The sequence below is a fragment of the Alosa sapidissima genome, chromosome 3, assembly GCF_018492685.1.
Source record: "Alosa sapidissima isolate fAloSap1 chromosome 3, fAloSap1.pri, whole genome shotgun sequence".
NCBI lineage: Eukaryota > Metazoa > Chordata > Actinopteri > Clupeiformes > Clupeidae > Alosa > Alosa sapidissima.
Genome location: NC_055959.1, coordinates 18,023,430 through 18,036,433, shown reverse-complemented (window position 1 = coordinate 18,036,433; position 13,004 = coordinate 18,023,430). Strand labels below are relative to the sequence as shown.

Sequence of the window (13,004 nt, the reverse complement as noted above, 5' to 3'; positions counted from 1 at the left end):
CTTCCGACCAGTCCACAGTCATGTTTACCTCATACAAATGATTTTTGCCTGTTCTGGACTTTAGGGGAGTAGTGTGTCTTCCTAAAATGAATGTGATCACAAGAAGGCTTTTTTTCAGAAGGCCTTGGTGGCTTGGCCAAGGACTGTGATCACTGATAGGCTAGGTGTCTTTATTACAGACTATCATACAATATGGACATTAATCATGGCACTCACTGCACAGTTCTGGGGATCTAAACAGATCTCCACATGGATCATTGAACAGTTCTGGGGATCTAAACAGATCTCCACATGGATCATTGAACAGACCTGTGGGGTGTACTACGAATCTCGATTAGTGGGTTAGCGAGGTATGTTGCGCTCAAAGCCAGGGTATGCTGTGACACGAAAGTGGATCTGTTTTAGTGTCGCTATATCACAATGGTATCTTATGCTGTCAACCAAACCTGGTCGGGAGGAGGTTATGTGCTAAGTTATAGCTCATATCGTGTAATCTACCGCCCGCTGACCAATCAATTGTCTTAAAAACGAAGTTTTTCTCACGTGTAGGATTCTGTCATATATCTTACAGGTGGAGCTCCGCCTCTTCTAACATTTTGGATCTCGAATGCGCTTTAATAGGGCGGTGCATGCAAATATCCCACTATGGACGTGCGTACCAACGCGCACAGATCTGAGCTGAAAGCCTAGTTTGACAAATATATCACATAACTGCTATCATAGTATCACTTAACGTATACCCCTGAGTCAAGGCTTTGCCTAGATATGTCTAACGTGCTTCGTAGTATACCCCACTGGCATTTCCACAGAGGACTGTCAGAAATATATATATATATATATTTTTTTTTTAATATTGTCTCAAATAAGTAAGACTATCTCCATTTATTTATCTGCTAAAATAGTAGAGCGGAGATTAATTGAAGGGTATATAGGCACCAAAGTTTATTTGTGCTTCCATCTGACGACTAGTAAAAGTTGGAGTAATGAAAGCTGGAAATCATATATGTTTGAAAATGGAAATACTTTTTTTAATTGTCTTTTTTTATGTCTTTTGTGGTGGGACAGTTTTTATTATGGAGGCCTTGCAAGGTCAACACATGATTATTACTGGGGTTGGGATTTGCATGGTAAGCTTTGCTTTGGACTTGGATGTGTAGAACCATCAGGGCGCACAGTAGTGACTTCACATTTGGTGTATAGAATACATCTCTTTGCCTATAGTAAGGGAGGTGCTTTTCTTAGTTTTATCTACTGAGCAGCGAAATGTATCCAAGGTAATGCAATGTTAAAATGCAGTTGATTAGTTTTCAGCACTAATTGCTTGCTTCCTGTACTTCCAAAACATTTAAAAAAATTTTTTTTTTTTTTTTTTTTTACTATTTTTGTAATCACTGCATTTTTTATATGGAAGTTAAAGTAGCAGGTGGTCAGTCACAAATCGTGCCCTATTCAAAATGTTTCATCACTGTGTAATTTATGTATTTTGATTACATATTGTGGTCCAGAAAAATGGGCTTTGGAGGTCATCTCACTGCCTTTTTCATGCTGCAAAATTAGGAAATTATTAGAAAGGACTTTAGTTTGATTGGTTGCAATTAAAAAAAAAAAAGAACTTATGATATGAAGGGACTGGTCATCACCTGTACAATTTGTGATTGACCACAGATGCCTTGGTTTTGGAAATGTAGCAGTCTGACACTTTATTTAAAGCTCACTTTTTGCAAAAACAAAGATAAATATAGCTGCAAGCAGCAATGAGGGGGCCAAGCAGTCAGCTCAGCAGGCCAGATTTGCCATGTAAATCAATGCTGTTGCATCAGACATATAGCATTAAGCAGTCACAGCAAGTTCCATGTCAAACAACCCAAGATTGGCTGAGTTACAAGGTCAAGTTTCACATCAAAACATAACTGACTTTGTGGGGCTGAACCAGGGCTCAGTGTCACTGCCCCCTCACCCAGCCAACCCTGGGTTTAACTGGATGGAACTGTCTGTCATCAGTTTCACATCAAAAATAAAAGATCGATTGAGATATGATCATGCTTGCTGTGATTTCAATGCCCCCATAGAGGTCAAAGGTCACCAAATTATTTGTGCATCATCAGGATGAACCAGACGGTTCTATGGGCTACCATTGACCTCCATTGCAGAATAATGCAGCAACTACAGGCCAAAATACATTTTTGCCAATTACAGAGCCCCCTAGAGGTCAAAGGTCACCAAATTTCTTGAGCGTCCTCCTGATGGGTCCTGAGGACCATGTACTAAGTTTGGTTTTGATACATGAAAGCGTTGCTGAGATATGAGCTCACTTCCTGTTTGGCGGCTTCGCCTCAAATTTCGATTGGCTGTTACAGGCGAACGCTTCTGTCAATTGTTCCAGAAAAAAAATACACTGATAAGGCATGGTCTGAAGATGGTCTCTGCCAATTATGGTGAGGATCAGCTGAAATTTGTGACTTGCGAATACTTATTCATGTTTTTGATTAAATCCAATATGGCGGCCAAATCAATTATGTTGATGTCACAAGTTGTCCTCTGTTGACCTAAGGACCTTCCACAGTATTGTCAGACACCACTAGTGCATTTTAATTCTAAGCACAACAGCAGCTACAGGCCAAAAGGCATATTTCTTAATTGCAGCGCCCCCTAGAGGTCAAAGGTCACCAAATTTTTTGAGCGTCCTCCTATCCAATATGGCAGAAAATCCATCATGGCGTAAAATGACGAATGCACTGAACTCGGCTTGATCCAAGGATTCCAATGATACCTCATTTTTGAGAATCAATGCAAAGGGTCAACAGTTACGTGCGTGAACGCACATCCAACTTTGGCCTGTTGGTGGCGCTAGAGCGCTTGAGGTGCCGGTATGAAACTTGGTGACATTAAACATGGGACTGTCCCAAATCAGTGTGCCAAATTTCACAACTTTTGACCAGACGGTTCTATGAGCTGCCATAGACTTCCATGGCGGAATAATAATAATAAGAACAAAGAGAAACACAATGGTTGCCTCGCAGCTTCGCTGCTTGGCCCCCAACTATCTTGGACAATTTGAAGTGGCCTGTTGTCCAATATTGGTGCATTTTCAGCCTCTTTTTTTTTTAAAGAAATAATATGTCTGTTTTTATATAAAGGCACCTTCAGTTTCCTACTTGTTATCTCTCCATCATTATGGGGTGTGTGTAATAGCTGTATGTTCTAACAGTATCTTGTGTCATGCATATTAATAAATATTGATTTTATGAAACATGGATTTGACATTCAACCATTGTCATTGTCATTGTACTGAAAGTTAAATCCACCATCATACTGAAGTGGATTCACCCATCGGTCAGAAAGACAATCCCTGCTATCAGCTCTTGATTCAACACCACACACACACACACACACACACACACACACACACCGAGCTGTTTGACTGCCTCTACCACATCCTCATTAGTATTCTGCATGTGTGTGGTGTTGCGTAATGATCATACAAACACACACAAGGGGATGATGTTGCATAAGACAAGGGGAGAGGGAAGCTGCAGCGGGTGAGGGAAAAGGGAGATGTGTGGGGGAGGCATGATGAAGCCAAGGGATTAGGTGGAAGCAGAGACAACCATCAGGGAGGGAGACGCTTGACTGCACAGAGGGATGCAACAAACACGGCATCTGAAAGCGGAGAGGGGAAAGGAAGGGCATTTCTTTAAAGGCTGCTGTTATCATTCTTCATGTTGATTCCCTCCTGTTAACCTTCACTGTCGGTGGTGTCAGGAGAGAACAAAGCTCATTTCAATCTGCCCACAAGAAAACGCATACCCAACAGATGCCTGAGAACAGACTGCCTGGCTCAGAGGATATAAGGTTATAGGAGTGGGTGGTAGGTAATATGAGGTAGGCACTTAAGTAGGTACTTAATATACTTGAGTGAGGTAGATACATAGTTCATATGTATGTGTAATATGTGTAATTCTACATGAGAAATACCTTCAAAGTAGCATCAAGATTTGAATGATTGTTATTATTGAATTATTTTAAATGTAATTCTGCTTCACTAAGTTGTTAAGCAAAGCAATGACAGTTTTAATATATAACCTATTCATCCCTTATGTTGCTATCAAACTAGATTGAGATTGCCCATCTCCTTTAATGATATAATGAATTGGATGACTGACCTCAAAATACTTGAAAGAGAAGACTACTCAGTTTTGATCTCTAATTCACTTGAATAGATGGTAAACTTGCACTGTTGCACTATTCTTGCACTGTTGCACTGTTTGACTTACTCATTTGCACCATCACCATGACACTCATTCACACAGAGCACCTTACCTTACCTTATGCATTGAGAACCACAGGTTCAGTCCCTGCTTCAGTCATTGCAAGCGCACCTGATTGATTATTCACCCACTATGTGGATACTGTGTTTTAGAATTGATTTTGATTAAGTTTTATTTAGTATAATTTGTATTTTGTATATTTAGTATATTCTTTATCTTCTACAGTCCTTATTGCTGAGTTTTTTATATTATATACTTTTAATGACTTTTTCTGCTGTTATTGAATGTGTATGTGTGTTGTCTGTATGCTACTGTGACCTTGAATTTCCCCTAGGGATCAATAAAGTATATCTATCTATCTATCTAAACTGAAGATGAAGAATGGCTTACTAAGCATTGCCGTGTAATTTGCTGCAAAAACGTGACCTATAGCACAGATATCACCAGCTCACCACTGTTTAGTATTGTGATGCTTTGAAAGCAGGCTAACTGTTTTAATTGGATGTATGTTTTGAGTTATGGGGCTCTTATTCAAATGGCGCAGGGCAAGGTGCAAATTCTTAAAAGTCTACCAAAATTTAATCCAATAATTATAGGCTAAATCAATTTGGTAATTTAACACCATGGGGAAGACCTTAACCACAAACATTTATCAGTCAACTCTTTGGTCCCACGTGCAACATTATAGCTACAGTATAGTTCATGTACAAGAACTTTGCCATCATTTAAATTAGGGCCTATGCTCTTTCAATCTTAAGAATTGTAGTTCAATAGGCCTATGTTCCAGATAGGCCATCACATATAAAAGGCCTTTCTTCAAATTGTCAGTGCACAGTACTACAATAAGGACAGGACCAACAGTTCATATACCATGCATCCACTTGTCACTATTTTATTACAAACTTTTAAAAAAGAATCTCATACAATAAGAAACAGCTTTAGTAAGTCCCCATTTGGGGAGCACAGAAAAAAGGTCATTGCATTTTGTTTGTGAAAGATTCAAATAGAACAATCAAATAGAAAATAGGACAAAACTATAACAAAATTCAGGCAAAAAAACAAAGAATTATAATAATATATCTAATAATTTTTACTCTCGTTTCATGTACTCTTGAAAGCTAAATATTACATATAAAATAAACTTATATTTCTCTCAACAAAATACTCCAGAGTGCAAACTAAAATACAGTACTATATATGCAATATGTTTAAATACAAAACTATGCTTTCCCTCAGTTCAAGACATTCTTGGTCATAGGCAGGGCCCCACTAAGTGTTAGGTGTGAAAATAAATCTTGCATATAATTACCGGTTCAGGACACCGCTTTTTCTTTGAGAAACACAAAATCATAGCAAGTCCTTATAGGGACTAAGCTTAGAGCACAAAGTATTATGCTGTTTGTAGCAGATGGCAATATGTTAAAGCCCACAGCAAAGAAGGTTGGCTTATTAGACACTGGCCGTGGGGTAAATACATCAGCCACGCAGCCTCCATCCACCTTGATGGCCCCTAAGTGATTTTAACTGAGCTAAACCCCACTCAGTATTTGAGTGCAGGGTGTGTTAGAGCATTATATGGCCCTGTGCCATTTAGGATTGTTGAGAATTTGACTAAGACATTTTAATACAAAAATCCCTTCAGTAGTAGTGCTCGCTGGGGGCCCTTCACAGAGAACAGGAGTGCCCTTGCCTGATCCAAAACATTCACAGCATTTATTTCCCCCCCTTAAATCTCAACCCACTTCCAATGCTATTTCCATATCTGAACGTTTTATGTGGGGATTGAAGGACACACATTTAAATGACTCAAGGGAGGGCTTTCCACATTGCACATCATGAATGTAATCTGTGAGCTCACAGACAGACTGGTGTTGAACTGCAGCAGGGAGGTGATCACAATAGAAGGTTTATTCTGGTGGCCCAAGATCAGATTACTATGACTGCGTCGCTCTCAGCCTGTGCAGACAAATGCTTTGCCTCCATTTTAAGTTGGGTACACTGGCTGGTAAAGTCTCCAAGACCCAGTGAAGGTGCAGAAAACACCACTGCAATTTAAGAGCAATGTAGACATAATAAACCAGAAACAAGCCAGAAAGAAAGGGGAAAATGGTGGAAGCCAGAATGTGGGCTGCTTAGTCTGCCATTAGAGCACATAGACAACCAATACATTTCCAAGATTTATTACAAGAAAAGCAAAAAGAAAAGGGCAACACTATTGTAAACATTCGTTCCTGAAATTCTTGAAAGAAATCCCTCAGATGAACACATAATATATTACCCGTCTTTTTATTAAACAAACTCTATACAAGGTACAATACACATTCAATACTTTGTTTTACACATTTTATTTATCTCTCTTGCATATATATTTATAGTTATTCTGAAAAAATAACTTCAGCACATAAGAAACTAAAGAAAGGATATTTAAACATAAGAAATCTATACATATTCATGTCATACTTTTTTTAAATATAAATGTCATAGATATTTCCTTTCAAAAACACACGAAAATATAGAAAATTGTAAATAAATTACAAACGAATGTAAAAAAATTACAGCCATTTCACCCAATCTCAACACTTACAGAGCAGTACCCACCCAGCCAAATCTAAACAAAAACAAAAATGGAATGGACAGATGATGAAAGGGCAACGTCAAGTCAAGGGCCTAGAGGATAGCTCACATGTAAAATATTCATGGGCACAATTTGGGCACAGAGACATTCAGATGAAGAATAGAAGAACCTCTTCATTCACACAATCCTAATCCAAAATTACAGCACTCATCTGATCATTTACCAGGCAAACAGGTCAAATAGTGGATGATATGGCTTTCCCCATGCCTTCCTCTGGATATTTCAGGAATTGAATAGGACTACGAGGCCACTAGATCATATGCCCCTTCCCCAGACAAAATATCAGTGAGCTACAGGGCTCTCATACTTCATAAATGAAATGAACAGACAACATTCACCGTCGCAATATATGCACTCTTCCATTGCATTGCTCTTGCCTTCACATTTGAGCAGTAAATCTCAACTGCGTCGTTCACTGAACCATGGCAAAGAGGGGGGGGGGGGTGCAAAAGGCTTTTTTTTTTTTTTTTTTTTTTATAAAAGAGCCTCTACACAGTGCAGCTATTCCAGTGCAGACATGATGGCAAAAGCTTCTACTGATGGCTTTACTGTTTACCTCACATCCCTTTTCTCCGCCTCCTCTCCTTGCAGAGTAAAATCTTCATAGTCAGTCACACTAAGCCATTTATCACAATCCCTGCCACTAGCGTCGTCCCCATCCCCCCTCCAATACCGCCCTCTCACCTTCATGCTCTGCTGACTGGGATTGCTTGTGTGCACGTGAGTGTGCTGGAAGGAGAGGTTAAAAAAAAAAAAAAAAAAAAAAAAAAAAAAAAAAAAAAAGAGATTTAGGTTTTTTTTATAGCTATACTTTCATAGAATCTTGAATCCAGCCTAGCTTGATGTGTTTTCCTTATCAGTCACTTAGGATTGCTATGGAACGCCTTGCCAAACACATTGAAATTGTACCACCTCACAACCCTTCCGAGGGACATCAACACTCCTGACTGCAAACATATGCACAAGCGCTTTACATTCAACCAGAATGGTCCTTAAGCTTGACACAATCAAAGTTCACAATATGCATTTATGTGCACAGGTGCAGTTTTAGCTCAATTAAATCAGGTCCTCTTAAAGACTGACGTAAGGTCACAAGCCAAGCCACAAATAAAAGTATATGAAAATGACATTGTCACAAAGCAAGAAAAAAAAGGGGGGGGGGGGGGTTGCATTGGTGATGTGCTCAGTGAGAATCATTACTCAGGTCTGACTAACACGGAATGCTGACAGACAGCCTAGCTTTCCAAAGCCTTCCACATCTGCTCCTTTTTTCACAGCAGGAGGGTGCAGTGCAAGCTTGAGAATGATAACCCGGACACTGGTGTTGGGGTTTGTACGTCCACGTAAAAAGAAAAGGGGGCCACCCTAAAGGTGTCAAAATGGTCAACGTTAAACTCAAAAGACAATGGTTTTGACAAGAGGCTTGTTACTCCTCTGCCATAATAAAACAACTGAAAGTAATGAGTGATATGACACAAAGTCTTCGCATACTCTTAATACTAGCTCTAAGCTCTTAGCTAAGTGTTAGTAACAACAACTCTTTGAGGGGAGGGAAAAGGTCCTCAAGACCACTACTACCTTTATGTTGATATTTTGGATCATCAAAAGACTTGGTTAATTGGCCAGAACCACAGGTTGGAAGGCTTGGTTTGGATACTGCAGGTTATACCCACTCAGACCATCAACAAACGTGGGTTTCTCCACAAACGAGATTCCTGTGTTAGCATTGATGATGCCCACAGCTTGACCTGGAGGAGGGCTGGAGAAGGGGTCGAAGGACGGGTGGGTGTGGGGGTGAGTGTGAGCAGAAGTGGCCTGGAAGGGGCTGGTGTGAGGCGGTAAGGTCGGGGTGTCCACGTCGAAGTAGAGGTGGCCCTGGGTGGACGGATAAACAAACTCTTTGGCATTAGGGGAGAGCTGGCTGGACATGGGCCCCCCTCCCAACGAGTGCAGAGAGAGGGAGAGGGACTTGTGCTTCAGCAGCCCAGGAGGAGAGATGGTGGTGGGGGAGCGACTGAGCATCTGGGGCTGGGGCTGCTGCGACTGCTGCTGCTGCTGCTGAGACATGCCCATGCCGGGCACCACAGTGGATCCGGCGTTACTGGATTTCTTCATCTTGGTGGAGCCGAACTTTGTGGCGGCAAAAGTGGCTGTGGTGAAGGTGATGGGCTGCGGAGGCGGCCGAGTGTTTGGCGGGAGCGGAGTGTGCTGCTGTTGCTGCTGCTGCTGCGCCTGCAGGTAGGGGAGTCCACCACTTGGTGGAGATGGAGTGGAGGTGTTTGAGGAGTGAGCGGTGGGGTTGGTCGGGGTGCTAGATGCCGAGTAGCAATACAAGCCTTGGCAGGATGAGGTAGACATGGGGGTGGGTGAGCTGGACAGAGAGGGCAGAAGAATCGGTGACATCTGGCCACCAATCGGCACAAACACCTGGGCCTCGGGGTTGAACCCCAGGCTTTTCACCTCGTCCGCCTCGAGGTCTCCTTGGCCCAGGATGGCCTCGGCCATTTCACCCTCACTCCCTAAACCGAGTGGATCGTCCAGGTACAGTACCTTCAAAGCACTGCCCTCCCCGATTCGGTAGGATACCTCATGGGGGTCAATCCAGATGGTCAACTCCTCAGGGACGTTCGTACGGACCTCCTCAGTGTCCAACCCACTCCTCTTGGCTGCCAGCTCCACAACAGGGTCCCTGATGAAGCCCAGATGCAGACATCGATAGGCGGATCCACGCAAAGGTGAGTCAGAGTACCAATGGCCATCGAAGCGCAACAAAAGGATTTGTTCGAGCTCCTCGCCAAATAAATCTGCACGGCGTCTGGGAAGCTTGTTGTACAGGTAGGACACAATGAAGTTAATGGCTACCTTCACCTCCAGGTGCATGGTTAGAAAGCAGTCTTGTAAGCACTGTGTTTATACTTGAGTGAAGCCACTATGTAAGTCAAAGCTTCCTCCGTTCCCTTCACTTTCCCAGAGTGAATAGGAAATACAAAAATATAGTCTGATCCAGTGAATCAGAAGGCTTTATAGTAAAAATTGCCAAGAGAGCATCATAGTCTTCAGTCCTCCATCAATACCCCTCCTAAGATCAAATACAAGGAAGAAATCTGTTATTGCTGTAATTAGGCAAGCAAGTAATACAAGCTAGAGCCAGGAAAAGTCTACATTTATGAGATACTTAGTGCTTGTATTCTGTTGAAAATACAAACCATGGTTCTTTTCAATTAGTTCAATTTCACAAAAATACTCGACTCTCTTATCACACAGAAACTAAGCGCATTACTTAAGAGTCTATTTTGTTGCTAGAAATGCCTGTTTTATTCAAGTAGCCTAAACTAAAGTCAGTTCTCTAAAACAAAGTTTAGACATTGTCCAGTATATTAAGTATCTATTTTGAGTTCCAGCATTCAGACACATTCTGCTAGCTACAAGTTAAGTTAGAGGACAAGAACTGAGAGCAGCAGCGTCATCAGACCAGTGACCATAGGTATATCTGTGCCAGTGACCCTCTAGTACCATTGTGAATATCACAACAAAAGTAGGCCTAACTTCATTGCACTATGCTGTGAGGATTTCTGAAATTAGCACAGCATTAAATTTACTAAAGAAAATATGTAAACTGCACGGTACCACAAAATCATATCTATACAATTCTCAAAGAAATTTCAAGAGATTAAGCATTTAAAATGGCAGGTGATTTTGGTGTGGAGAAGTTTTGGGAAAACACAATTTCCCAGTATGCACTGTTACTGACGTCATCATCACGCGTGTAAATGATAATGCACCCGCCTCCGCACCATCAAAACATAACAGAGACGCGAGTGAGACCCGTGCAATTATTATGATAGGCTATGTTGTAAGAGATGTTTGGATTGACGATTCTTGTCAGTACATATACTGTTATATAGTGCCCAGTAATTTAATTTGCAAATAAATGGTGACATTAGAAGACAACTCTTGTTTGTTATGGTGAGAAGCTGCACGGGCAATTACCAGTCTACGAAGGAAAAGAGAATTAAAAAAAAAGCACTGGATTTAGCGATGGCATGATACTATGGAACGGTCAGGAAAAAGCAAAATGTTACCGTCGACTAAGTTGCCCTTCCTTAAAACCAAAGTATTCTAATAGCAGGCCAGTGAATACAGGGGTGACCTCCATTTAGAAGCAGTGACAGACACGTAGGCTACATTTTGTAAAAACAAGTGGAATAGGTAGGCCTACTGCATAACAGACGAGCCTACACTTTAGCCTATGGCATTTTACAGTCACTTGTGTACAATGTCATTCAATGTCACTGACAATACCCGAAAGCGTGACCGCTCAGTGCATTTTGATGAGCCTAATAAAAAAGGGGAAAATGAGTATTATCCGCCATGTAACACTCTTGCTGCCACCCATGTCACTTCACATACACACAGCCCGCGTTTGGCAGTTACATTCATGGTGTAGGCTAGTTGTGTTGACACAACTACAAAAAAGAAAACTGATTATTTCCCTTCAGAACCGAGAGTGTATGTCACTGCCTGTGACTTGGACTTTTCAAAACAGGACAATGCATGAATATAGCCTAAAATGCATTTAAATACACTGAAGGATAGCATAACCCATTTCTCTTCTGTGGAACGATTCGACGATAATTAGGATATGCACAGCAAAAAGACGTCTATGGCTGTATGCCATCAGAATAATTATAGGCCATCAGACTACTTTTGTTGCACGCATAGCTTGCCTCATAAAATTGAGAGTACAGAACGTCCTAATGTTTTCTTGATAACAGAACACCTAGATTTTTCTCCAAGTTAGGATACGTTACAGTTAATAGGCTAGAAATATTTTGTATCGGTGATTCAGACACAAGACACAATGCTATTGTGTTTTAAATGCTGAAGAAACCGTTACAAAGATTAGCCTACAGTACTGAAAAGCAAAATATTTTAGTTGCCAATAGAATTACTTAGGCAGTCGAAGATCTACGTTGTTGTTTATGTAAGCTTTCTTTCAGAATTAAAAGTAGGCTAGTCAATCCCAAACACACCTAAAATGGATGACGGTCCCACCATGCATTGTTTAATTGCATTGAGTATGTAACATCATACACTTCTCCCCTTTCATGGAACAGATTAAGATTAAGCCATATGCACATAGTATAACATTAAATGAACAAACGTTATAGAAGCAGAACATGCCAGAGTATACTTACTGATGGCACGCCTGCTTATTTTGCTCCTTGGTTTTTAAGTTAAATTGAAATAGAGAACAGCATTGCAGAGGAGTTGATTGCAAAAAAGTTAAAGATATTTTACTCTAGAAATACATTGGTGTACTGCAGACCCATCACCAGTACAAGAGGATGAAACAACCAGCAGAAACTTTGCTGTTTGACAATCTTGCGCATTTATACAAGCGACACCCTCTGCGTCCACACCCCCTTTCCCGATGACGCGCTGAAATGTAGGAACTACTTTTACGTTATTGTAGTAAGAAATTAACCCTTAATTTAGGCCTAGGCTATACATCTCTGGAAGAAGGACACAATGACATACAAACTTATATTTTTGTAGCCTGATATCCTACAGTTTTGGCGAAAAGAAAACAAAAGCTTTTCAAATCGTTCAATACTCAATATTAAATGCAATTGTTGCCTGATTTCCAATGTTGTTGTCTTTCCAATATAGGCTATTTTGCACGCCTGCTGTGCAATTAGAGGCTACTTGGTGTGCACAAGCCAAAATGCCAATGTTATACGCGCTACTTTATTTGGCGAACTGGCATTACCATTTCAAGAGCAGTACTCTGCAATTGCTAAAAATACAATATGTGATAGCAACAGACGCGCTATTGGTCGAAAGGAGGGAGGACCCAGAATCAATTGGATTGCTTCAATATCCAGTCAGCATCGACTACCGCCAGGGCTCATACTTCATATTTACAGGCATGATGGGTAATGTGGTTTGTTTGAATATTGTTGCACTGTTGCTTTTATTCCACACTATTTGTAGTCAATGACTAAATGATAATAATAATAAAAGACTAAATACAATTTTCTTAACATATTTTGCATGGCCTATAACAATCGTTCCACTTCCAGAGCTGAATGCAAAGA

The 13,004-nt window shown here is 40.8% G+C and overlaps 1 protein-coding gene across 1 annotated transcript; it reads right to left on the bottom strand.

Annotated features, from left to right (window-relative positions):
* Positions 1-7,668: 7,668 nt before the first annotated feature.
* Positions 7,669-12,281, bottom strand: LOC121706316 (protein Tob2). The gene is made up of 2 exons (XM_042087961.1): positions 12,102-12,281; positions 7,669-9,982 (listed from the first exon to the last, which is right to left on the bottom strand). Exon 2 carries the CDS (start codon positions 9,781-9,783, stop codon positions 8,518-8,520), a length of 1,266 nt encoding a protein of 421 aa, XP_041943895.1. The 5' UTR covers positions 9,784-9,982; positions 12,102-12,281; the 3' UTR covers positions 7,669-8,517.
* Between the last annotated feature and the right edge of the window lie 723 nt (positions 12,282-13,004).

What these genes read in the sequence shown, in the direction of transcription:
- LOC121706316 (XM_042087961.1), bottom strand. Translation starts at nt 9,783, where the DNA reads ATGCACCTGGAGGTGAAGGTAGCCATTAACTTCATTGTGTCCTACCTG.